Raw genomic sequence first — 26,179 nt, forward strand, 5'->3', positions numbered from 1 at the left:
GGACCCGTAATCTACAGGTAAAGATAAAGATCTGAGCTGCACGATTCTTGTATTGGATAATATACTAACTTTGTTTTCCTACAGGACAAACAAACACCAAATTAGACAGACAATGTTACACAGAGCGCTTGCTGAAGACACAGAAGCTGATGTTGCTTTGTTCCGGGTATCCTTTATAGCTTCCGCGGTACACCGTCACATGTCACGGGGTGAATGGGAATAGTTGCACACATGCTTCAGACGCAGTCAAGCTGAGGCGTTCCTCATAGTGTTGTCACAGAACGCTCAGGAACAGGTAAAATGAACTTAGGCTTTATTTATACACGGTATGCAGACTCCAAAATAAAAGGTAAAACAAATGCTCAGAAGATACTTAGAATACCGAAAATACCAGAAATGTCTCTTGAAGATTACTCGGGAACCAGGGACCAGAATTGACGAGATCGGACCAGGAGTGTAGGGTGACTGAGGTTTTTATGCAGCATGAGTGGCGATCATGAGGAGACGAGGTGCAGGTGATAACAATCAGGGAGAGTGCGTGGAGGTGAGGATCCAGGGGAATGCTGGGAAGTGTAGTGCGGGACAGGACCAGGGGAAACCGTGACTAATGTAGTCATCATGATGCAGCGTAGAGTTCCCTCAAAAGGGAGCTGGATGTTTTGAACTTTCAGAGAACAATCAAAAATAACGTTTTAATTCTTTTAATGGGAACGTTAGCAAAACGTCTGTCGAACATATTTTTCTTAGCTGGGCTGTTCCAAATCAGTACATTCTATTTAGATTATTTCTCATTAAATTACTGTAAAATGTCCTTACTTTCCTGGAAATGCACAAATGTGCTCTTCACACAAGCATTTCCGTTTTTTCCATTCACAAATCACCAAAAATACCGGTAAACTTTGTGATGTCAATCATAGGAAATTACCTTTACCAGCATAGTTAAACAGGTCCTAAAGGATTTTGGGTACTTGTTTTGGGGGCAGACCAGCTGGCCAACCAGTAAACCACCAGAATGGAAGACCAGCTGCATAGAATCTTAGACTTACCATCTTACCATCTTTGTATAGCAATTACCACAGTTTTAAAGCCACAGGATTATTGATGTTTTCTGCTGTTTCTCACAGGAAATACAGCGGAGACATGGGCTGGCCAATTCAATCTCATCGTACCTGATCAAGCCCGTTCAGAGAATTACCAAATACCAGCTGTTGCTGAAGGTGGAGACTCAGTGTTTTTGTTCAGTCTTTACCTGATGTGATGTAATAATTATGTCCTTTTAAATACATTTTGAATCAGTTTGCAGCTCTAAATGGGTGTGTTTGTGAACAGGAGTTGCTGACATGTTGTGAGGAAGGGAAAGGAGAAATAAAGGAGGGTTTGGAGGTGATGCTTAGTGTGCCTAAACGCGCTAATGATGCCATGCACGTCAGCATGCTGGAGGGTGAGCGATGATTACGGCAGCTGTGCTGAAAACGCAACTGTGTGCACAAGGGTTTTTTCTTTTACAATTAGACTGTAGAATAAGATTTGAAAATACGATGAAAATTTTCTTGCTTGATGAAAAAAATCACTGACCAAAAAGCCAGATTCTGAATTTCAGAATCATTTTGCGATGTAGTTATGCATCTGTTTATCTGTGTGATTGTTGTTGTGGTTTCAGGTTTTGATGAGAACCTGGCCGTACAGGGTGAGCTGATCCTACAGGACACCTTCCAGGTGTGGGACCCCAAATCCCTGATCCGCAAGGGCCGGGACCGACATCTCTTCCTCTTTGAGATCTCCCTCGTTTTCAGTAAAGAGATGAAAGACTCGTCTGGACGCACCAAATATGTTTACAAGAACAAGCTGTTGGTAAGGATAACACATTGTCAAGAAGTGTAAACACCATCAGCAAAATGAGGTCTTTAGTGACTTTTCCCCACTTTATTAGTAAGTCGCTAGTGGTAGTGTGAATTTAAATGTGTTTTGACAGACATCAGAATTAGGAGTCACCGAACACATTGAAGGTGATCCGTGTAAGTTTGCTCTATGGGGCGGTCGGACTCCCACATCTGACAACAAAACAGTTCTTAAGGTAAGATATATATATGTGTATGTCTGTGTGTATCAGTGTCAGATAAACCTACAGAGATGTCAGAACGACACCCTAGTGGCTAGTGCACGTCATAAATTAATATTTCTACCTTTATGAGGGTACTTTTTTTTTTATAACACTGTATCCTAAACAGACATGACACCTGAAACACGATATATTTTTGCCCATATACCATATTGCAAATATCTGCGGTATTTTTGTCACACTAATTCCTGACCCTGGTGCACATGCTTTAGGCCATTGTACTCAGTTGGGTGATGCAAGTTCAAATCTCGCTTCTGAAATCATGTATTTTCTCTTCTCTGTCTCTTAACACATCGTCTCGTCCACCTGAAGGCCTCCAGTATAGAAGTGAAACAGGAGTGGATCCGAAACATCAGGGAGGTGATTCAGGAGAGAACGGTCCACCTGAAGGGGGCGCTAAAGGAGCCCATACACCCTCCCAAAACCCCAGCCAGGCAGCGCAGCATCAGCAAGAGGTATTTCACCTCCTCCACCTGCTCTCTTTTATTCCCTGCTCAGATTCTTCTCTAATCTGTATTAAGAGAATCAATAAAGCTGTACTCCCAAAATGCACAGCTCTAATCCCTTTTCTGCTTGGTGTCTTGTTAATATTGTGTATGTGATTATATTGGAAAAGAAATTAGGTTAATAGTATTTATTTGATCTCTCAGGGAAACTACTGAGGATGCGGACAGTCAGGGTGATGCCAGCAGCCAGCCGGACACAATCTCCATCGCTTCCCGCACCTCCCAGAACACTGTAGACAGTGACAAGGTAGAACTACACTGCAAAAACACACATCAAGTTTAATTGAAATGTAATCATGTCAACAAGTTTGTGTGAGGATTAAGTTTCAAATATGTTTGAGTGAAAAATTATTTCTGTCCAATGGTTGTTACTTCCTCTATGGAAAATCTAGTTCTCTCGTAGACACGTACGCTGTTTAGACAGCAAGCAGCTTCCTCCTCTTTAGTGTGTGTGTGTTACACTTTTTTTTTTTTGTTGAATAGAAAAGTTCTTTATTTATTTGAAATAGATTTTTTTTTAAACATTGTAAATGTGTCTTTGTGACTTTTGATTAATTTAATACATCCTTGCTGAATCGAGTATTAATTTCTTTAAAAAAGGAAAACCATTCTAAACATATTCCAAAAGATACTGTATTCCCTCATTTGGTGTTTTGATGTCTAAAAACACCAGGAAAACGGTCCAAAATCTCCCCTAGATCTTCCTTTAATTTGTCTCACGCCTGTGTGTGTGTGTATGAGTTCATTACTGAAACTTAAAATTTTGCTGAAGTTATTTTTGTCTGTATGATGATTCATTTGCTCGCTTTCTTTTACCGCCTTTCTTGTTGACTTGTTTTTGTTATATAATTTTTTATCCCTGTCCAACTCAATTTGATTCTGATTCGCTTTTATTCCTTCCAGTACGCCTGTGTGGCACAATCTGTATCATTGCTCTTCTTCCCTCCCTCTGTCATTTCTCTGTAATTTTATGATTACTTGCGCCTGCGCTTAACCTCAGGCCAGTCTCTCCGCTCTTGTTTCATTCATCCATCTAATTACAGACAAAAAAGCTCAGTCAACATCAGCGCTTGTTTCCTAGAAACACTCTTTCAAGCATGCGCTCCTGCCATTGGTTGTTTTGCAGTGGTTTGTGTGGATTACATCATGACACAGACTTGTCTCCATCTTAGATGGCACACCCTGACCGTTCACTGACTGTCTGACACTGCATGTTACACACAAAAAGGCGAGTGTTGGCGGTAACCGCCTGCTCCAATCTGATTGGCTGCTTAGGGGTGGGTTTATTTGCAACAATTGTATAGGAACAATAGTTTGCGAGGTTAATGGCATCCATATTTTTTTAAAGAAAAGAGTTTTGAGATACTTTGTATTTAAATAAACATGGCATTTTTAGCACAACTGCATGTATATCTTTAATACATGATTAACTAACTGTATTTTTCTATGTACATTTCTGAAATGCACTTTCTGTAAAGCTGCTTTGAAACAATATGTATTGTGAAAAGCGCTATACAAATAAATTTGAATTGAATTGAATTGAATCTTGCTTAGACAAGTGCTTGTAAGTAATGGGAGTAAAAGTAAGAGTCTGAAGGATCACAGTCACTTTATATGTCAGTCCTTCTGTATAATTTAGTTTGTCAGAATTTGCTGCAATATAAAAAACACCTATTGCTAGTCAATAGTTGTACATTTTATTAAAGGGATAGTTCACCCCAAAATGAAAATTCTGTCAGTAATTACTCACCCTCATGTTGTTCCAACTTGTTTCCTACTTTTTGTCAAAGCAACTCGCAAATCACGCGATTAGTCATAATTACACACATACAGTTTTCTTTTTTCTTTCTCTTTTCTTTCTCTTTGGAGTTATTGTACAGCTAGGCCTTCTTATGTCATTGTGGTTTGAGGTTTGTGAGTTTGTGTGCATGTATGACTGTGCGTGTGTGGGTGGCTCAATGGACATTCAAATATAGAACTATATATAGGCTTCTCATTTTGCTTATTTTTTACAGACTAGACATTTCTTGACTTGTTTGTGTCTCCGTGTAGTCTGGTTTGGCATGTTGACATTTGTCCCCAGAAGTTAGCTAAATCTGACAAAACCTCAATTTTGACGTCATCCTCAAAGGTTACAATAATTCAAAAACATAGCAAATGTTTGTTTTTATTTTTTTATTCCAAAATAACAATAATATTTAAGGAGTTGCCTTAAAGTTTAGTCTATGGAATGTCCCTATAAAACATGGAAACCCAGTGTGTGTGTGTGTGTGTGTGTGTGTGTGTGTTGCAGTATTATTTGCTCTCTGTCTTCAGATCACAAACGTGTGCACACACACACACACACACACACACACACACACGCACACACATAAACACACACCTCACTCTTTCCTTGCTTAGTATGGAGTGTTGCGACTTTTCATTTCATTTTTTCCTCTCTCACTTCTGTCTGTCCTGTTGGAGTCTCTGCTTGTTTTTCTCCCCTTTCTCTCAGTCTCTCCCATATGGGCAGAACCCTCTCAACACTCCTCAGCTGTGCAGAACTATATGACAGCTCAATATCTTTTTTCCGTACTCTTAAGAACATGTTGAGCATGAGTGCAGTCTCTAGCTCTATGTGAGGCTCTTGGGTTAGACAATTTTCTACCTGAGTGTCAGCCAATCAGAAGGCGAATTTGGTTGGCAGTCTAACTTCTGGTTGGTTGTATTGGCGGTACAGATAGAGTCATGCCCAGGTGGAGGAGTTTCAGACTACCCAAGAGAACCAGACCTGTGAGTACACATGCTTCTGATGGATTTAATGGGGATTTGTGGAAATTTGACAGTATGTTTTTTTCGATATTGTTTGGGATTTGCTGCACAGCCGAAACAAACTTTGTTGCATTATTTTCCTGTTATCACTGTAAAGCTGCTTTGAAACAATCTGTATTGTTAAAAGCGCCATATAAATAAATGTGACTTGACTTGACTTGGTATATACTTCGAGATTAAAGCATAATTTTAACGGTTTATTTATGTTTTTAATGATTTATAAAGCAATTTGTTTGTTTATTGACTCTCATATGTGTGTTACCAGTACAGTGTGTTTGTACCAAGATCCATTTAAATTGCCTCTTGTTTTACAATTGAAAAAAAAAATGCTTAAGTATCAAAAAGTACATTTAATAATGCTTTTTTAGACATCAGTGGCTGTTTAATCAGGCTCTAGCTAGGTTTGAGCCCAACTATTAAGATGGCCCCTGATTTAAATGCAATAGTACTCTGTGTTTTCCCCATAATCATTCTCATATTATTTCATGTGTCTCTGCTGAAGTTTGCACTTTAAATGTAGGAGTGTACTTACACATCTGGCTGCGTGTGTGTGCGCGCGTGTGTGTGTGTGTGTGTGTTTTCTGTCCCATAAGCATGAGCTCACATTTGGACTGTGTTTTTTGGGTTGCTCAGGAGGGAGTGGCTGTTCATATTTTACTCCATGTGTTTGTGTGTGTCAGATTTTTAAATCCGAAACCTACCTAATATATTATAATTAGTATCAGAAATAATATCTGGACTCCTGATTTCAAAACCAAACAACATTAGAAAATATATTATAATAGTGTACAATATTTTTAGTAATATTTTTTAAAAATAATTTAAAATACAGTCATTATTTAAAATATATAATATAATGCATAGACTAGTTAATATTCAAAATTAACGTGTAAAAATGTAAATTAATATTTCTAATTATTTGAATGAATATTACTGATTTACAGATTAGAATTGTATTCATGATTTTAAATTACTTTATAATAGTCCAAGTTATCAAATTGATACCTATTATTATTATTATTATGTTATAGTGACTAGTGCAAAATATGATAAAAGTAGTTCATCAGTAGTTACAGCATATCTGTGTGTCATCTACTACAAGTTATTAAATTGACTAGAATTGCACGTTTATGTTACTAGTACATCTCGAATTCAGTCTGTATGGCGTCTGTTGTGAATAAAGGAAAAGTGTCAGCATGGCACATGTAACACCCTGTCTCATTGCTGGGAATTCTGTCAGTATGGAATACTCTGTTCCATATGGTGGGAATTCCTGGCCAGCTGTAAAGAATCAGGGAGTGAAAACACCCCGCATTTCCCCTGAGGAGGGCGTATCTCTCTCCTCCGCCCAATCACACACTCCTCCATCTCTGCTTCGCTCTACAGGGACTCTACAGTTGAAAATGTAGAATTATATTTCTTGTATTTCTATTGTAGCTTTGAGGACAGAATTAATTACATACACACTCACACTCATAAGAATAACTCTCACAGATGCATCACAGATATTCAAGACAATTAACACAAATAATTGCAAGACATCGCACACATGCATAAACATACAACCATTTAGATGGTAATGGAAGCACATAGATAATTATTCTTGTACCATGATGCTTCAGTAGCTTATAAATTAAGATAATTATATTTATTACAGACTAACCCTAAACAAAATATTTGGGTGTTTTTTGTGCAGTTCTGTTAATTTAACATGTTGATTTTTGAACTTTTTTTGCTATTAAATGATTTACTCATATGTATTGTATATACTAAGGTATTAACATGGTACTTTGAGGAAGTCCTAATAGTACCACAGTAAATGTCCAAAAAGTCTCCCAGAATTTTTTTTTTTTACTTTTTTGTTTCACGCTCTATGATAGCAAAAACCGACATGAACCACTGTTTAATATGGAAGACTGTGAGTTTTGTTTTAGTTGATCTTTCAGATGAATGTGTGTTTTGACCCTCAGAACAGGGGTAGTTCAGACATAACTACATTCAGGGGACGGCGCCGTCTAGGGTGGGACGCTGGGTCAGAACAGAACCTGTGTCGACACCCAAAAGCTCAAAAGTCTAAAAGTTTGATGTAGTCAGGAAGGAGGTCAGAGATGGAGAGAGAACAGCTGTTTAGACCTGCCTTTTCCTCTCTTACTCATCCTGTTTCTCATAATCTTTAGCTGAGTGTCTGTTTCAGTGGGTGTGTTTGATGGAGATTAGAACCTGTTTCTGTGTGTCTGCAAATGTGTGTGCAGATGAATTGATTATCTGTCACTGTAGTGTGTGTGTTTGACTCAGGTGGTGATGTGTGTATTTGTTCAGTGAGCTGGTTGCTCTTTGCAGGCTGGCCATCCTTCATTTCTCTCAGCCTGCCCTGTTTTTCTTTTCGTCTGGGACGGTTTCATTAAGTTCTAAAAAAAATCTTGAGAACATTTCCTCTATGAAATTTTGCTTGAATGACTTAGAAAATCGTTTTGCTTTTGATCAATTGAATGCGTCCTTGCTGAATAAAAGTTTTTTTTTTTTTTTAATCGTACTTTTCCCAAACTTTTAAACGGTAGCAGCAAAAACTGTTTTAAACAATAATAATTATATGAAATGTTTCTTGAGCTGCAAATCAGCATATTAGAATGATTTCTGAAGGATCATGTGACACTGAAGACTGGAGTAATGATGCTGAAAATACAGCCATCACAGGAATAAATTACATTTAACTAATTTATTGAAATAGAAAACAGTAATTTATTTCTACAATATTACTGTTTGTACTGTATTTGTGATCAAATAAATGCAGCCTTGATTAGCACAAGAGACTTCTTTGTGTCCTGTAGTGTATGTCCAAATGAATTAAGATATTTACACTACTGTTCAAAAGTTTGAGGCCAGTAATATTTTTTTATAATGTTACAAAAGATTTCTATTTCAAATAAATGCTGTTCTTTTGGACTTTCTATTCTGAAAAAAAAGAGGTTTTCACAACTGTTTTCAACACATCCATCACATACTTTCTTCCTAGATAATAGTAGAGGCTTCTTTAAAAACCTGCATCTCTCTCTCTCTCTCTCGCTCTCTCTCTCTCTCTCTCTCTGTAGTTGTCGGGTGGCTGTGAGCAGACTGTGGTTCTGCAAGACTTTGTTGCGGGCTCAGTGGGCGAGTTGAGCATTCAGTCGGGTCAGACCGTCGAGCTGTTGGAGAGGTCTGGAGAGCGTCCCGGCTGGTGTCTAGTGCGGACCACCGAACACTCGCCCCCTCAGGAGGGTCTGGTTCCCAGCAGCACCCTGTCTGTGTCTCACTCCCGCAGTAGTGTCGACATGGACTGCTTTTTCCCACCTGGGAAAGGTGAGTCACACACACACAAGTATCCACCGCCCACAAACACAGGTCATATTTCTTATGGCTACATTCCGCATTCTGCTTAGAAACAGCCAAAGCCGCCACTACTTGTTCATCAGTAAGCACCACTTGGTGAAGTAATATGGAATTGTAATGCAGTCAATTTATGAACAAATTAATACTTTGATTCATTTGTTGATCAATATTTGTAATTTGTAACAAGATACTTTCTGATATATTCGTGCCCAACTTTGACATCCTTTTATCCAAAGCGACTTACATTGCATTCAAGATATATATTTCATCAGATCATGGTAATCGAACCCATGACTTCAGCATTGCTTGTGCCATATTCTACTATTTGAGAAATAGGAAAGCTTGATACATTTACAAAAATCCATTTTACGAATCAGTCAATTGCAAAACATTTATTATTATAACATAAAAAATGCAAAAATAATGATTTTGTCAGAAATAATAATGTATAGCTTATCCAAAAATGAAAATTCTTCTTACATTTATAGCAGTGGTTCTCAACCAGAGGCCCGGGGCCCACAAGGGGTCCTCAGCAAGCTTACGAGGGGGGATGCATGGATGGCTAAAAATGATTTCAATTACTATTATTAATATATTAAAACCTTCTACCGTAATAAAAAATGTACAATAATGACTGATAGAATTTATTTTTCCTCCTCAGTAACTTTTTTAAAACACGCAGTTCTTGAAAAGTAAAACAATTTCTATCTATATCAACACTCCCAGTTTATGTTAATAATATATTGTAGTTATAGTAACTTGGACATTCTGTTCAATAGCTACTTTTGTGTTCTGCAGGGAAAAAGCCATACAAGTTTCAAATAAAGTATAATTAGTATAAGAATTAATATTTTTTGGATGATCTGTCCCTTTAAGCTGTTGTACACGTGCCCACGGCTCTCTGAACAGCATGAGCTCTGGCTTCTTCCAGGGGAGCCAGTTCTGCTCTCGGTGGTTGAGGCACAAATAGGGTTTGATCATTAATTAGCAGGGTGCTAGTGATGCTACGAAAGGCTTGCGTCCTGCTTTGATCCAACTCAGGGGATTGGTGTATGTGTTTGGTGAGGCTTCAATCCTGGGACTCTCACAGGCTTATGAGATGTTTCACACAATAGATCCACACTGAAACCATGCAGAACCATTTTAGCTTTCAATTGTCCTCATTTGAATTATTCATCTTTCTATAAGAGGGTTCTTTTTACTTTTAATAGTTAGGTGTGGCTCTAGGGCTCCGCCTTCTTTGACGTGGAAATGTTCTCCGGTCCAGTTCTTCTGTTCAGCCCGTTGAGGTCAGAGGCGAGTAAACATGAACACACTGGAGAGCTGCTTCATTGTATAAGTTGAAGTTATACTTTAATATTGTAAAGCTGCTTGCTTTCTGTTGCATCCCAACAGTGTGGGATACCGCTACAAAGGTATTTTGAACTTCTTTTTACCCCTAAAAAGAACTTTGCCGTGAGTATATTGGGGTCTTTAGAGGGTCCATATACTTCAAGTAAGCACCTAGCTTTGGTTTTTGGGTCAGGGTGGTGTTAAAGTGTGTATTTAAGGCCCCATACTGTCTGAAGCGGAACACTCTGTATTGTATAGTCCCTTTACTTCCTGTTGTCTCCCTGCACTGCACTTCCTGTGTTTAGAAGAGCACATTTCTAAACATCCCAACCAAAACCCCCTGACCTCATGACTGTTCAGGCCTGGATCTAAGAATAGACAGAGGAAAGGGGGAGTCGACCTTTTCCAGGTAGGTTTCAAGAAAAATAAATGAATAGAAATCAACTGAAGAACTGACTGGTCAAGATGACTGCTGAACTATGACAAGCTGTGTTGTCTTGAACTTTTAATTCTTTCTACAACTCAACTGTAAATTGTCCACTGCCCTGTGAAAAATGAATGTTTACATGGTGTAAACTTCATCGACAAGAATTAATATATGTAACACATAACCAGAAGTTCATGCACCTTGAAAATTTAGATAACTGTGCAGTCAAAACGTTTAATCTGGAATATTTCTTTGAATGATCTCGGTTAATTGTCATTTGGATTTTTTCGATGCCTGTTCACATTTCTGCCTGTTTGTTGTTAGTCGGTGACATTGCTGTGGGTATGTGGAGTGTGTGTATGTGTGTGTGTGTGTGCTCTCAATGTGTGTGCTATATCTGATGCAACAGGGTTATAGTAAACAGAAAGAGATGCATAGAAACATGGAAAATCTTTAGTCAGGCATGAAGGATTCTGTCCTGACAGTTAACTGTACGCTATGCTACACCTCATTCTGTTGACTGGGCTTTTTTCAGTTCAGTTATTAAAACTTCAACCGAAATTGATGTTCTTGGAACTTTGTTTCCAAAAAGTTGCCCTGCCGGTTGTCACATACAGTAGTTAACTTGTACAATGTAGGTATATAATTCCAAGTTGGGCCAACCTGTAGAAAAGAAAATATAATATACTGACTGTCCTCCATGAGATAGTTATAACATTTGAAATATATGTGAAGTATACCTTTCTCCTCAATTGAGCTGTACTCAAACGTTTCACATTTTCACTTAAACACTGAAAAAAAATTGGTGTTGAAACAGATTTCACAAATAATTACAAAGAAATGGCAAGTAACACACTGAATTAAATGTGAAATTTTTAAGAAGAAAAACTAAAATAATATTTTCTTATAAAACCTATGCTCCAATAATCAAATATATATATATATATATATATATATATATATATATATATATATTAGGGCTGTCAAATGATTAATCACGATTAATCACATCCAAAATAAAAGTTTTTTTTTACATAATATATGTGGGTGCACTGTGTATAATTATTTTGTATATATATAAATACACACACATGCATGTATATTTAAGAAAAAAATATAATTTATATATAAAATATTTATATTTATATATAATATAAATTATATATAAATCTATGTACAGTATATACATGAAAATATTTCTTAAATATATACAAGCATGTGTGTGTATTTATATATATAAAATAATTATACACAATGCACCCACATATATTATGTAAAAAAAACTTTTATTTTGGATGTGATTAATCACGATTAATCATTTGACAGCCCTAATATATATATATAGATTTTTTTTTTTACAGTGTAGCGTTTGAGTTTTTGCAAATCAATATTACAAAACTTTTGTAATATTGTTAATTTACATCATATTTTAGGCTCTTGGTGGGCGGTATGACCAAATTCTTTTTTCACATGTAACGTTATATAAATCATAAATCATGCTCTGACACGCAAGGTTGCACTCCAGGTACCCCGAGTTCGAGTTTTGGCTTGTGTCCTCACAAAGACTTTATATATACAAAGAAGGTGCACTCATATTACTTATGAATGGGAGAAAGTGCAACGTGAAATATGGCAAAATAAGTCCCGCCTTCTATATAAAAGAGCCAATCGCTAATTGTTAAAGTCATCGCTTCACTGGAGCTGTTTTTACTCAAAATGATGTGAAATTTCTTTTTTTATATAATAAATAACCATGAGGTAATGTCTATTTTTCCATTGATCAACTGAATAACCTTACAAATTAAAAGTACTTCAGTTTATTTGATAATTTTCTTAAAAATAAAGATTCTTTATTGCCATTGATGGTTCAATGAAGAGCATTTAACATCCATGGAACCTTTCCATTACACAAAAGGCTTTTTATAGTGAAAAAGATGGTTCTTTAGATGATTAAAATGTTCTTCACAGTAAGAAGAAAACGGTTATTTTAAGAACTGCTCACTGAAAGGTTCTTTAGGGAACCAAAAATGGTTCTTCAGTGGCATCTCTGTGAAAAAAATCCCTTTTGGAACATTTATTTTTAAAGGTACGCTAGGAAATTGCGGAGAGGCTAGCAATAGCAAGTTTTGAAAGCATAAGATCCCACCCTCCCTTCAGAGCGTCTCCAAAGCCACTCCTCCTTCAAAACACATGAACACGCACAGCCAGAGTCTGCAAAGCGTCAAGTGAGACGGTGTTAAATTACCTCATGTCTCACAGCACATAACAGTACAATAATGACATATATCACGTAAGCAGGGTGCACAGAGGTATGGAAATACATATGTGGACAGGCAGGTATCCTATCATTGCATTCAGACAAACATTTTTTGGTCCTGAGACTTCCACAGAAGATATATATACATGTTTTTATATTTAGACCACTTCTATTATTGATTGCTATCAGAATGTGAAGAGAGTTTCAACCAGAATAACAAAAAGTGTTTATAAAGCAAATTGCCTACCCTACCTTTAACAGTGAAAACGCAGGTTATTATCGTGAAAGCTTTTCTTGCTTTTCTTTTCATTGATGTTTGCATATCTTAACTGTGTCTGTTATTCGATGCTTAAGATATGTATGTGTATAATATGACCATTTAGTTGTATGTATGTTTGTGTTCCTGAAACTGCTGAAGTGGGGATGGAGATCTTGTGATATAGACACACCCTTTCAAAAATGGGCCACTGCAGCATGCAGACGTAGCTGATGTAAGGATTCACACACACACACACACACACACACACACACACACACAATGAACTACACTTAGAATACTACTTTGCCTTTCCATGGAACAACTGAAAAACTGTGACTTCTGCTTTTTTTCCTCCAGTCTCGTTTGAGGAGAAAAAAAAAATATTTTTGCATATTGGATTTTGCAGACCTCAATGAATTCAGTGGAACCTTTCTGTATCCCTTTGAATGTGTGTGTGTGTGTGTGTCTTAGTGGCCCCTGGCCCCGCCCCCTGGCCCCTCCTCTTTATTGTGAAAAAGAGTAGCGCTGAACTTCCAGCTTAGCTTCAGTATTAAAGTGGACTGAATCAAAGCGTCCTCCACCTCCCATACCGCCCTTCTCCCTTTCTCCTCCTCTGTCTCTCACCTGTCTCTGGACGCACAAATGAGACGGTGAGCGAGCAGCATGCGGAGTGGGAGGTCGTGTTGCTCTTGTGGAGTTTGTCTCAGTTGGATTTTGGGAAAGATTTGCTGTTGTGATGGCGCAGGTGCGTAACTCAAAACAGTCTGTTTGCTCGTGGAATGTATGCAGATGCATTCAGTTGAATTTCTTTTCGCAGTGTGTGTCTGTTCATGCCCTGTGGGAGTTGGGTGTTGTGTGTCTGGGTTAATGATTATGATTGAGTTTTGTGTGTTTAATGGAATTTGTTGTTGGTGTATGTGCATCTTTTCATCTGAACTCTGGTATTTAATGTAACGGTTCACTGATCTGAATCCTGGAGATCTCAGACGAGCTCAAGGGTGTTTGGAGTGATTCAACTTACAATTATTTATAGATAACAGGGTTTCGTGTTAAATGCAAAAGCATTGATGATTTTTCTTTCAGCAATCTTGTCTTTTTGGGAGCATTTACATTGTCAAAAGTGAAAATCTGCAGTTGTTACATACTTTTATCTGAAGCAACTAACAGTGCAATTAGTGTATATATTTTGTGTATATAGTGTATATATTCCATGTGTTGCCTAAAAATTGAACCCATGTCCTTGGTGTTGCTAGCACCATGTTCTATGGATTGCGCTACAGGAGCACCTCAAGAGCTTTTGTTTTACCCATCTTGCCCTTCGAAATGACTTTCTGCTGGTTTAACCTCATGTATTCAGCTTGCAGTTGTATTATCGAAAATAGGATTTTTGACATAAATAAAAATAGATAATTTAGCGGTTACCTATTTTTTACGTTATAGGGTGATTTGTTATTCATAAATATATAATTCAAATTTAAATTGTATCCCTTTTTTTTCTCCACTCTTTTATGTCTGCTGTGTTTTTGTTTTTTAAAGCATAATTAATGGGAAAAAAATAGCAAAGCTGTGTGTGTGTGTGTGTGTGTGTGTGTGTGTGTGTGTGTGTGTGTGTGTGTGTGTGTGTGTGTGTGTGTGTGTGTGTGTGTGTGTGTGTGTGTGTGTGTGTGTGTGTGTGTGTGTGTGTGAGCGATACTGCCCCCTCAAGCTTCTCTGTTTTCCTGTAACCTAATTTCTCCATCAACAAACCAATGTGTCTGCTGTTCCCTCAGCTTTGAAGCTCAAATCAAGTTCTCTGCTCTGTTTGATCATTTCTTGCCCTTTTTTTTTTAAGGATAACATGCTCTTTGAAGGTTCTGCACATTTTGGCTCTTAGCAATTGGCTGTGTGAATTAGGATCAGGGGTCTTCGAACTTTTTTTTTAACAAGAACCTCTTATTGGACAGATTGATGACACTGCACACTTATTGACCGACTTTTGTATCAGATTTTATGCCTGGGTTATATTGTGAATAATGCCATATTTATGTATTTACATACATTGCATAGATATATGGAATGGATAATGTACATCCAACTGGTTGTTATCGCAGAATAAACCCCGACAGGGTGATCAGGACCCCGACGTGAAGCAGAGGTTATATCTGTTAATATTATTTAATGGACCTGAGCTAACATGAACTAACAGAGAACAGTTGTATGTTTATTCACAAATGTTAACCAAGATTAATCAATATGGTAACAACTGAATTGTTCACTGTTAGGTAACCTTACTATATTAAAATAGTCATTACTACAGTGTCACATTAATTAAGTATTCTTTAGCATTGGTCAATGTTAAAATTTTAATAGATTCATATTTTTTCCTGTTTTTGTTTTTAGTTTGAGATCCAACAATAATTGGAGTACTGGAGTACTGCTGCTGCTCACCCTACAAAGTGTGAACACAATACATTTGTTCCTGCATTTTCTACAGGACTTTTAGTCCTTCTTTTTGTTGTTTTTGTTCTGGATAGAATGTAGCATCAGCAACTTGTGCACGAGTGTGGGTGACTGGTTATTTCAGGTGGGTGTCTCATCTGATATTGAGAGAGAAATTTAGATAAATAGTAGCAGTGTGAAGATTCAGTTTGTCTGTTGCTAATGTTGGAATGTTTAACCATCAGGCGCCTGTTGTAATGACAGCAGTGAAACTTAAGGAAATTAAGCATAACTCTAACAAAGGAGCATTATCCCCGCACGTGATCAGCGTGGATCCTCCCTGAGGCTGTCAGGACAAGCAGGGCGAGATCTCATTGGTCAATACCTGGGAGGGGGTTTTGGCGGGGAAGTTTCAAGGGGTGGATGGGGGTAAATGGCTCTTTGAAGAAACTCGTAATAAGGAAGTGACCTTTGTCCCATTCTCACCCCATGGGAAGTCACTTACGCAATGTCTACGGTAACTCAGTATTGCAGTGTCTCTGAACCAGCATTGAGTTAATGATCTGCACTGAAGCAGACAGCAGTGGGCATGAGGCATCAGGTTTGTTATCTCAGCCCATCCTCTAAGGATTCCTGGTTATTTGCTACTTACACAAATATCTATGGACGCTGTTAATTAGCACAGAAAATCATTTTGACTCATCCCTTAGATCCTAAAAACAGATAAAATGCAAATACTCTTACAGTGGAAGCCATGGCGGTGGTACTGGTGGGTTTTAAAAAGCACAAACCTAAAGCTCATAATTTAGTTAAAGCACTTACATGAATTCCTCCAGGGGGGGAAGAATGTTGTTTGAGCTGTAAAGTTGTCTACATTGTTTCTATGAGGAGGGAATAGATGTCCAGGAGGATAAACTTCTGTTCTGTTTTGTGTTTCTGATGTAATTCCTGGTTTTAGTTTGCAGTCAATTTAGCAGTTTGTAGCAGCTTTGTAACTCAGAATTTTGAAGGATTATTTGAGGACGGTATGGATAGCCAGGATATTTAAATGCAATCCAATTGCTTTTCTTACCACATTTTGCAAGCATTAATCTGCAAGATGCAGCACGAAACACTGTAAAATTTACACCACCCTTTTTTTATTTTTGGAAAAAAGTCTCTTGCGCTCACCAAACCTGAAAACCTACAAATACAGTAAAAAACGGAATATAGTGAAATATAATTCTCTGCAATTTTAATATATTTTAAACTGTAATTTTATTCCTGTTATGGCAAAGCTGAATTTTCAGCATCATTACTCCAGTCTTCAGTGTCCTTCAGAAATCATGTGCTGATTTGAAGCTCAAGAAACATTTCTTATTATTGAAATGTTGAAAACAGCATTTATTTCAAGTAGGATATTTTTTGTAACAATGGAAAAGTCTCTATTGTCAGTTTTGATCAATTTAAGCTTTCCTTTCTGAATAAAACACCTAGGAGTTATCTAGCATCCCTTCCATGTGCCTTTGTGGTATTCTGGATACCAAGTGAAAGAAAGCAACTGGCTTTACCTCTTTTGCCAGTCATAACATGAGTTGAAAGACTGGGAATTTAGCAGATCTATTACACCAGTTTTATGCTAACACGAAATGTTTAACTGTTATGTACTTCAGTAGGATAGTTTAATAGGTGACTAAATATTCGATTTTACAATTTTAAGGACAAGTACATTTTTCTGTTAAATTCCACGTGCTGTTACGTGCAGTTTGCCTTTGTTGTGATGTGTGCTATGTGGAGTCACAGAAGGCCTTTATGCTCAGATCAGGTCAAGCTGGTTTTTTCACTCTACAATTGTCAGCTATACCAACTAGTGGCCTATAGACTAGACGATTGCTTTTCCTTTCACCTCAGAGAGGCTGATGTCCAACATTGCGCTCAGTTTCTTGGCTTTCAGCGGTTGGATTTGGTTCTGCGGGTTTTTGATGTTTCGGCTGCAGTGAACATCTCTGAGCTGGTATAAGGACTTTTTTAATGTTCTATATATTATGCAAATTTTCAGGGGTTAAGTGGCATGGTCTAAATGTTCTGAGGTTGTATATTACATGCCGATTTCTTAGGTTATATATTATGTCAAAATTGTGATTGCCTTTATTGGTTATCTGTTACATCCATTGTAGAATTTATACATGGCGAAAGCCACTAAAAGATTTGTTTAATATTTCTGTGGAAACTGTAATACATTTTTTCAGGATTTTTTGATGAAGATAATGTTCCAAAGACTTTGAAATGGAATATATATATGTATATGAAGACTTCAGATGCAAAAGCCTCTAAGTGCCATCTGAAATTTTCTTCTAAAATGAGCATTTTTATCAAGCTCGTATATTTAAGTTCAGTAATTTCATTTTAAAGACAATTAATAGGTAATTGTCATTGCCATTAAAGTGAAATAACTAAACATAAACATACAAGCTTGATAAAAAGGATCATTCTAGAAGAAAATTTCTTTATTATACAAATCATTATTAAACAAAATAATGTAGTTATCTGTAGTATAGTATCTGTAGAGTAGTATAGGCTATCTAATTATACTAAAATAACACTGATGCCAATTTTATTAACTTAATGTATTCTTGCTGAATAAAAATATTAATTTATTTAAAAGAAATCTTACTGACCCCAATCAGAATTGTGTTTGTCAGAATTGTGTTTACTTTTTATTGGTTGTCTATTAATTCCATTGTAGGATTTCTGCATGGTCAATACCTCTATATAATTTCTCTGTCATTTTTATTCAACAGAAAACTATCCTGTGGGAAGTTCAGAGGTCAAATCGGAGTCCTCCGCATCACTGCAGCCACAGACATCGGTGACTTCTTTGCCAACCGGTTCTCCGGGACCCAAACGCTCTGGAACTACTGGAAACACATTAAAAAAATGGCTCACCAGCCCCGTACGGCGTCTCAGCCACGGCAAGGGCGACAACGCTAACGCTAAAAAACCCAACAATAAGCAACGTAAACGAGACGGACGCAAAAGTGTAGAACTGGGGCCGTCACACCAAGACAGCACCGAAGAGGTACGACAACCATTAACTATTTAGGAAATGTTCTAACATCAGACTGCAGTGTTTCAACATTCCAGCGGTAATAATACCACATACCAAACGATGTGCAGAAATGCTTTCTCCTTTTATCTGGTAACACACCTAACATATTTTAGTGTAGTAACCTACAAATCTTTGTAAAAGAGCTTCCTGTATAGGTGCATGTTTGATGAGGAGCGTGCCTGCTGTTAGAAGTCATGAATGATAGATTCCTGTTGGCTCAAGGGTAGCGGTTTTTATTTAAATGGGAATGACTCTTTCTCCAAAGAGAGGAAGACGAGGAGTGAACAGCGGAGGAGAAGAAGAGGCTGAAGACGAGCCCCACACACCCCTCCCTCCCCCCATGGAGATCATTAAGGACTCCTCCGCTCAGGAGGAGAAGGTGAAACACAGACTTTCGTTAATTTTTTATTGTTGTTTTTTCCTTTTCTTTTCTTGTTTTTTTTTTTTTTTTTTTTGCATCCTTAATCCTTTTTGTTAAAGGAGCAGTTTACCCAAAAATGAAAACTTTGTCATCATTTACTCACTCTCATCTTGTTCTAAACCATGTTTTTTTTTTATCAGCCAAACTCCTTTAACATAACTTATTTATGTTAATTGCGCCTTTTCACATTTCCGGGTTTCTCAGAAGTGTTAGTTGGGTAGACTAAATGAGATAATACATTAAATATATATTTTTTGTGTTCCCATTTGCTCAGATAGCAAAAGAAAAACTCCACAATAGTGTTTTCACAACTTCAAAAAGAGGGGGAAATAGAGAGAGATTGATAACGGCAGTCAGAAGAGAGAAAGATGTCAACTTTACCGGCACTCCCACAGCCGCTGTATTAGAAACAGCCTCACAGCAGCGTTTACTAGTTTTTTTTTTTTGTAATTTTATGCAATTTTACATATACATACATTTTTATAAAAAATAAAAAATATAAAAAACATCGCAGGATTTACTTTGCTGATGACCTTTAAAACGCATGATCACAGTCATTTCAATAATTCAGAAACACATTCAGATGTTCACAGTTCTCTGATGTTAGCTAATGGTCACATGACTTGCAGGTAAACAAATAAAATGTCCTCTTTTTAGTAAGTGTTTATTTCGATTGATATCAATCAAAAAACACTCAAAATATTTTTTTTATCTGAAGATAGCTAGAACAATAACTATATTAGCGTCCACACCAGTGAACATTATCGTTCTGTTTATTCTAAGTGTGTGCTTCAGTTTTGTGTCTATATGTAGAATTCAGAATCCTTGTTGTTAGTGAACTGCAGCCAATAACTTATTGCTTGTGCTCACTATGATTGATAGCTCGGTAACCATAGCAACATTCTGCACGAATGAGTCTTTTAATGACGCAGTTAAATACGTCATTAACAATAGTTGTTCAGTTTGTTTTTGAATTTTTGTAAACGCGGTTGTCACTACCTGCATTATTCAGGGGTTCGTTTGGTTGTAGAATGCGGTTGTCACTCATTGTTTATTTTACAGTTTAAAATGAACTTAAATTTTAATTATTTAATTATTTGTTAGCTTTTCATCAATTCACCAACCCTCTGATATTCCTTCACTTTCTTCAGTAAACTCATGACTTTTTTTTTTTTTTGATCTTTAAATGAATAATTTAATTTAGTTCACCTAACCAGTTTGAACATCTTGTTCATAGAAGAAATAATTCATTTGGGTTTGCAAATAGCAAAATGCATTTCTTTACACACTTTGTCCTCATTGTTTGTGCGTTCCCTTTCAGTTTTGATTCTTATCTCTCTCGCCCTCTTTCACTTTCTCTCTTTCAGACTCCAGAGCCTGGCTCTTTCCCAGTGTTGGGTAGCGTCTCCCCGTCTGATCAGGCGCACAGAGACCCAGAAACAGAGCAGAAGAACAAGGCCATGAGAGGGCGAATGTAAGTACTCATCTGACCTGCTCAAAGCCTGAACAAATGAATTAAACAACAAATAAAGATGCAAATCTTAGTATACAGTACTAGTTGAAACATGTTGATGTTATGGCGTATTCTGATATCTCTCGTATTTCTACTATCTACAGGTTTGTGTTAAATGAAATGGTGCAGACAGAGAGAGACTATGTGAAGGATCTGGGTGTCATAATTGAGGTATGTGACAGATAACAACAAAATCATTCAGAAAGGTGCACATATGTTATCCGTTTCATGTTACAAGATGTTTCATGTTACAAATTTAGATGTCCTGTCATGACACAGCACATTTTCAACATTTGGTTAAACCTCTCTGTGATACTTTTGTTCACAATCCAAAAAGCTGATTTGCATTAGTCACCTTATATATTACTTGCAGGACAAAAATGATTACAGTGATCTGAAAAACATTGAGTATAATGTGACATCAAGAACAGTTTTTTCTCCAGAGAACCATATACAGTGCAAAGGGGTTATTGATAAGACTTTTCCTAAAATGAACCACAGAGGAACATTTATTATTAAGTAGAGTTTCCAAATGTCTGTTTTTCTCATTATTCCCCAGGACTTTATGAAAAGGATTGGGGAAAAAGGTATTCCGGAGGACATGACGGGGAAGGATAAGATCGTATTCGGGAACATTCATCAAATCTACGACTGGCATAAAGAGTAAACCACAGCTATTTTCTTAAACAAAACCTAATGCTGGGCTAGAAATATTTTTTGCAGCTGGTCAAAAACTAATAACTTAATTTAATAAAGGCACTCAAATACTCTTTATTTAAAGGAACTAACAGGAAAAAAAAAAATCTCATTAAATAAGAACTACAAAGTACAAAAAAAATCCTTTTTGTGTAGTGTTGATTTATAAAATAATAGAATTTGATATATTTGGTATACTACTGTTCAGAAGTTTGAGGTCAGTAAGATTTCAGTAGATTTTTTTAGGAAAGAAATTAATAATTTTTTTAATATAAAAAAATGCATTTTTAATGTAACAAAAGATTTGTATTAAATTAATTTAATGCTGTTCTTTTGATCTTTCTATTCATCAAAGAATCGTGAAAAGATTCATAACTTCATCAACTATTAAGCAGCATAACTGTTTTCAACATTGATAATAATAAATGTTTCTTGAGCAGCAAATCAGCATATCAGAATGATTTCTGAAGGATCATGTGACACTGAAGACTGGAGTAATGATGCTGAAAATTCAGCTTTGCCATCACAGGAATAAATTAATTTTTTTCAATATATTAAAATAGAATACAGTTATTTTCAATTGTAATACTATTTCACAATATTACTGTTATATTGTTTTGTTTTTTTGTTCAGTAAAAAAAATCTTACCGACCCCAAACTTTCAAACTGTAATGTGTATTCACTCTACAATGTTGCCACAGTCTTTCACACTATTTTCATAATATGGTGTCTTTTTCTAGATTGTCATTTTTGATACCAAATAAAAATAATCAGCATGCAAAACGTATGCATTAAATTTCCTTGTTGATATATCAACAATAACGCACACTGAAGAAGGAAACGGACTGAATTTCTGATGAGAATCTTATTCAGTTTGAATGAGGGGAGTTTATACACATCACAAAATGTTTTCTGTTCTTATTTTTAAAGGTTCTTCCTCGGTGAACTGGAGAAATGTCTGCAGGACCACGACAGACTGGCCGAGCTGTTTATCAAACATGTGAGTTCGACAGAATAAACTCTTGTGTGTTTGTGTGTTTTAGTAAACATCATTCTGAATGTCATCCTCTATTATGCAGGAGAGAAGGTTACACATGTATGTCATCTACTGTCAGAACAAGCCCCGCTCAGAGTTTGTTGTGGCCGAATATGACGGATTCTTCGAGGTGAGTGTGATTTGAGCAGCTCAGTTCTGTCTCCTGAAGTAAAGTGCTTGTTTGCTGATGTTCTTGGAGTTTCTGTCAGGAGGTGCAGCAGGAGATAAACTCCAGACTGTCCATCAGTGATTACCTGATCAAACCCATCCAGAGGATCACCAAATACCAGCTCCTGCTCAAGGTATTAGCCACTGAATTACACAGTCATGATGAGACTTATACACTAAACATAAGGGCTTTTCTCACTTGAAACAGTTAGATCTGGGTCATTCTAAACCCCGGGTAAACAGAAATCCTCATAATTTACCTGAGGTTAACAATCAATCCTTGGTATTCATAAACTGACGTTTCACACTGTACTTTCATGGTTTGGTTAACGTCCTTATTTGCATATTTGCGGTGTCAGTGTCACTAATTGGACAAACGCTGTACACAATATGTTTGCACAAATGATTACCAACTTTGCGCATCCTCATTATATACTGACAGCTGTACTATCAAGTTTGTCCTGAATGGACTTTTCGGACTATAAAGGTAAGAATGAAACAGTCTCTTCTTCACTCCAATTGTCACGTTTTCTGTCGCCGTTTCACATTTTTCCCCTCAAACGCTAAAGCTACTGTTTATTCAACGTGCATTGTTTCCGTGACTGTCCAAAACATGTGAATGAGGCACGCTATTGGTTGAACGTTGCTAAGTGTATTGGACGTTGAGATAGTAAATGGGATAAGATTGATATTAAAAAGAAATATAAAAAAGCCACGAAAGCTACTGACAGGATACTTTCTGTTCGCACGCTCCGACCCAGACAGCAACATGGTGTCGGCTCAGATCCGGCCCACATCTGGTACACGTGGATTCCACACGGCCCAGATGTGGGCCGGATCTGGGCCCACATCTGTCTGGGGAGCGGAACACAGACAAGCATAGTAGCCACAGAATATGTCAAAATGACCACCTTGGTGAGTATTCATGTACACTTCCGACCGTAAGTACTTATGCAACTCAGTTGGTAAACTCAACCTCTCAGTGGAAGCCCTTATTTATTGTTTGTTGCATATTTGTTTGTTTTTAGTTGTCTGTGGACCTAATAATTGTAATAAATGTACTATTATTTAAATTTAATTGAAAAGAAATACATTTTTTCTTTGTATATATATATAATATAATATTATTTTTTTGCTGTGGCTCTTTTGGAAAAATGCATTAACCCCCCCCCCCCCCCCCCCCCCAAAACCCCCCCCCCCCCAAAAAATTGCCTCTTTGGGCCAAAACATTGTCCGACCCGTTGACAGTAACATTGGGGTTAAACTGAGCCATATACTACCGTTCAAAAATCTGGGGTCAGTACGTTGTTTTTTTTTTAATGTTGTTGCGTTAAAGTCTCTTCTGCTCACCAAGGCTGCATTTATTTGATCAAAAATACAGTAAAAACATTAATATTATGTAAAACTATTACAATTTGAAAGAACTGTTTTATATTTTAATAATTTATTTTAATTTAATTTATTTCCGCGATGGCAAAGCTGAATTTTCAGCATCTTCACTCCAGTCTGATCCTTCAGAAATTGTTCTAATATGCTGATTTTTTTTTCTCAAAAAACATTTCTCATTATTATCAATGTTGAAAACAGTTGTGCTGCTTAATTTCTTTGTGGAAACCATAATTCATTTTTTTCTTTGGTGCAAAAAAAAAAAAAAAAAAATTTAATGTCTGTCGCTTTTGATGAGTTTATTGAGTCCTTGCTGAATAAAAGTATTCATTTCTTTGGAAAAACAAATCTTACTGACCTCAGACTTTTAAATGGCTGTGTATTTAGGAACCATAATAATACAGACATTTGACTCAGCAACAATCCAGAATACCCTAGCCACAACATAGCAGCACACTAAAAACTCCCAGAAAACCTTATGTCAGCATCACACTTTGATTTTCAAGCCTCATTTACATTGTTGTGGAATCAGGGAGTCTGTACCCACACACACGTCTCTCAGCGCAGCGGGTGGGCGTTAGCACATGGTTATTGTTTACAGAGGGATTTTGTCAGGTTCTTATTCACTTAAGGGACTAATAAAATAAGAGGCAGAGTCAGAACAGTGTGTGTTTATTGAATGTAAATCCCTTTCTCGCTAAAGCTGCGCATAAACATATACTCTCTACGGCAAGCCCTGAAGGAACAATTACGCATTCATAATTCACTCTGAATTGTCTCCTAATTCAGTCTATTACAGTTTATTACAGTGTTCCTGTTTTTCTTTTTTTGATGGGTAATTTAAAAACAAAAGTCAGTTTTGTCTATCCCCCCTCTTCCATTCTTAAAGGGATAGTTCACTTTGAAATTAATTTTTGGTATGTTTTAGCTTACCTCAAGAACATCCAAGATGTAGGTGTCTTTGTTTCCGCGGTAGTTTCAATTTTGATATTTTTAGGTCAAACCGTTCTTGTCTGTCAGTCATATAATGCAGGTCTATGGTCACCACCTCAAAGAGCATGCACAGAGAAGTCCAAATTAAACATGATTTAATGACTCGTAAATGTAAGTACACATTGATGGCCTAAGACACGAAACGAGCAGTTTGAGTGAGAAAACGAACAGTATTTATATCGTTTTTACCTCTTGTAAACACAGCCACGTCCAAGTGATCTGAGGGCGCGGGCGCTTTGGTCTTTTCCGGCAAGCGCCAGAAGTGATCTCTCGCTCGTGTACGTCACGTGCGAGACGTCTTATGTTTACAAGAGGTAAAAACGATATAAATACTGTTCGTTTTCTCACACAAACCGCTCGTTTCGTGTCTTAGGCCATCAATGTGTACTTACATTTACGAGTCATTAAATCATGTTTAATTTGGGCTTCTCTGTGCATGCTCTTTGAGGTGGTGACCATAGACCTGCATTATATGACTGACAGACAAGAACGGTTTGACCTAAAAATATCAAAATTGAAACTACTGTGGAAACAAAGACACCTACATCTTGGATGCCCTTGAGGTAAACTAAAACATACCAAAAATGAATTTAAAAGTGAACTATCCCTTTAAGAGTGTGAGAGATGGCAAAAGAGATTTTAGCAAAAACAGACACACACACAATGCCCAAGTAAAACTATGACTACAATTGTACATTTTTCTAAAGGTATTACTACTCATATTATTATTATTATTATTTTACCATATGGCAGTGTTATTTTAGTATCATTAATATACCATTATAATATACCATTTTAGTATCATTAATATACCATTTATTAATACTTTGTCTATTAATATTAAAATTGAGTTTATTTCAGTTGTAGTTTGAGTAATTTCGATGCTAAACAGAAATTATGAATGTTGCTAACTGAAGTAAAGTTTTTAATATTTTATTTGAGTTAACGTTTATTTTATTTAAATGTGTATTTTTTAAAATATATTTTTAGTTTTAGTTAACAAAAACAACATTGCTGTATGGTCAAATTATTATCCTATTTTAAGTTGCTTGTCTTTGCTTTATTTGTGACTTGAAGGACTTTTTGAAGTACAGCACTAAAGCAGGTCTGGACTGTAAAGAGTTAGAGGTAGGTGGCCTAAGCAATTCTTTATGAACCTAAATAAATTCTCTACATCTCATACGCGTCTGTTTGAAGTGTCCAGTGCTGTATTGACATTGCTGCTCTGTGATTTCTGTCCTGAAGAAAGCAGTTGAGCTGATGTCCCTGGTGCCCAAACAATGTAACGACATGATGAATCTTGGACGATTGCAGGGCTACGAGGTAAACTCACCTCTCACCGAGAACAGAAACACTTCAGGAAAATAAACTGCTAATTTG

At 36.8% G+C, this 26,179-nt stretch overlaps 1 protein-coding gene across 3 annotated transcripts in view; it reads left to right on the forward strand.

Moving 5' to 3' along the window:
• Positions 1–26,179, forward strand: part of kalrnb (kalirin RhoGEF kinase b) — a 90,563-nt gene that overhangs the window by 58,794 nt on the left and 5,590 nt on the right. Inside the window, exons 28-44 of one of the 3 annotated variants that reach the window (XM_056266981.1) lie at positions 1,125–1,217; positions 1,330–1,441; positions 1,661–1,851; positions 1,973–2,074; positions 2,432–2,574; positions 2,770–2,872; positions 8,529–8,775; positions 18,279–18,556; positions 18,852–18,965; positions 20,375–20,481; positions 20,625–20,691; positions 21,080–21,183; positions 22,147–22,216; positions 22,296–22,382; positions 22,462–22,554; positions 25,877–25,927; positions 26,045–26,122. In XM_056266981.1, coding sequence (XP_056122956.1) covers positions 1,125–1,217; positions 1,330–1,441; positions 1,661–1,851; positions 1,973–2,074; positions 2,432–2,574; positions 2,770–2,872; positions 8,529–8,775; positions 18,279–18,556; positions 18,852–18,965; positions 20,375–20,481; positions 20,625–20,691; positions 21,080–21,183; positions 22,147–22,216; positions 22,296–22,382; positions 22,462–22,554; positions 25,877–25,927; positions 26,045–26,122 — 2,040 coding nt within the window. Of the gene's footprint in view, positions 1–1,124; positions 1,218–1,329; positions 1,442–1,660; positions 1,852–1,972; positions 2,075–2,431; positions 2,575–2,769; positions 2,873–5,309; positions 5,401–8,528; positions 8,776–13,618; positions 13,826–18,278; positions 18,557–18,851; positions 18,966–20,374; positions 20,482–20,624; positions 20,692–21,079; positions 21,184–22,146; positions 22,217–22,295; positions 22,383–22,461; positions 22,555–25,876; positions 25,928–26,044; positions 26,123–26,179 lie in introns of those variants that run through there. The other 2 variants (XM_056266982.1, XM_056266983.1) reach the window with 2 other exon arrangements.

This window comes from Rhinichthys klamathensis, unplaced genomic scaffold, assembly GCF_029890125.1.
Source record: "Rhinichthys klamathensis goyatoka isolate OS25496 unplaced genomic scaffold, OSU_Roscu_1.1 h1tg000254l_1, whole genome shotgun sequence".
NCBI classification, from domain to species: domain Eukaryota; kingdom Metazoa; phylum Chordata; class Actinopteri; order Cypriniformes; family Leuciscidae; genus Rhinichthys; species Rhinichthys klamathensis.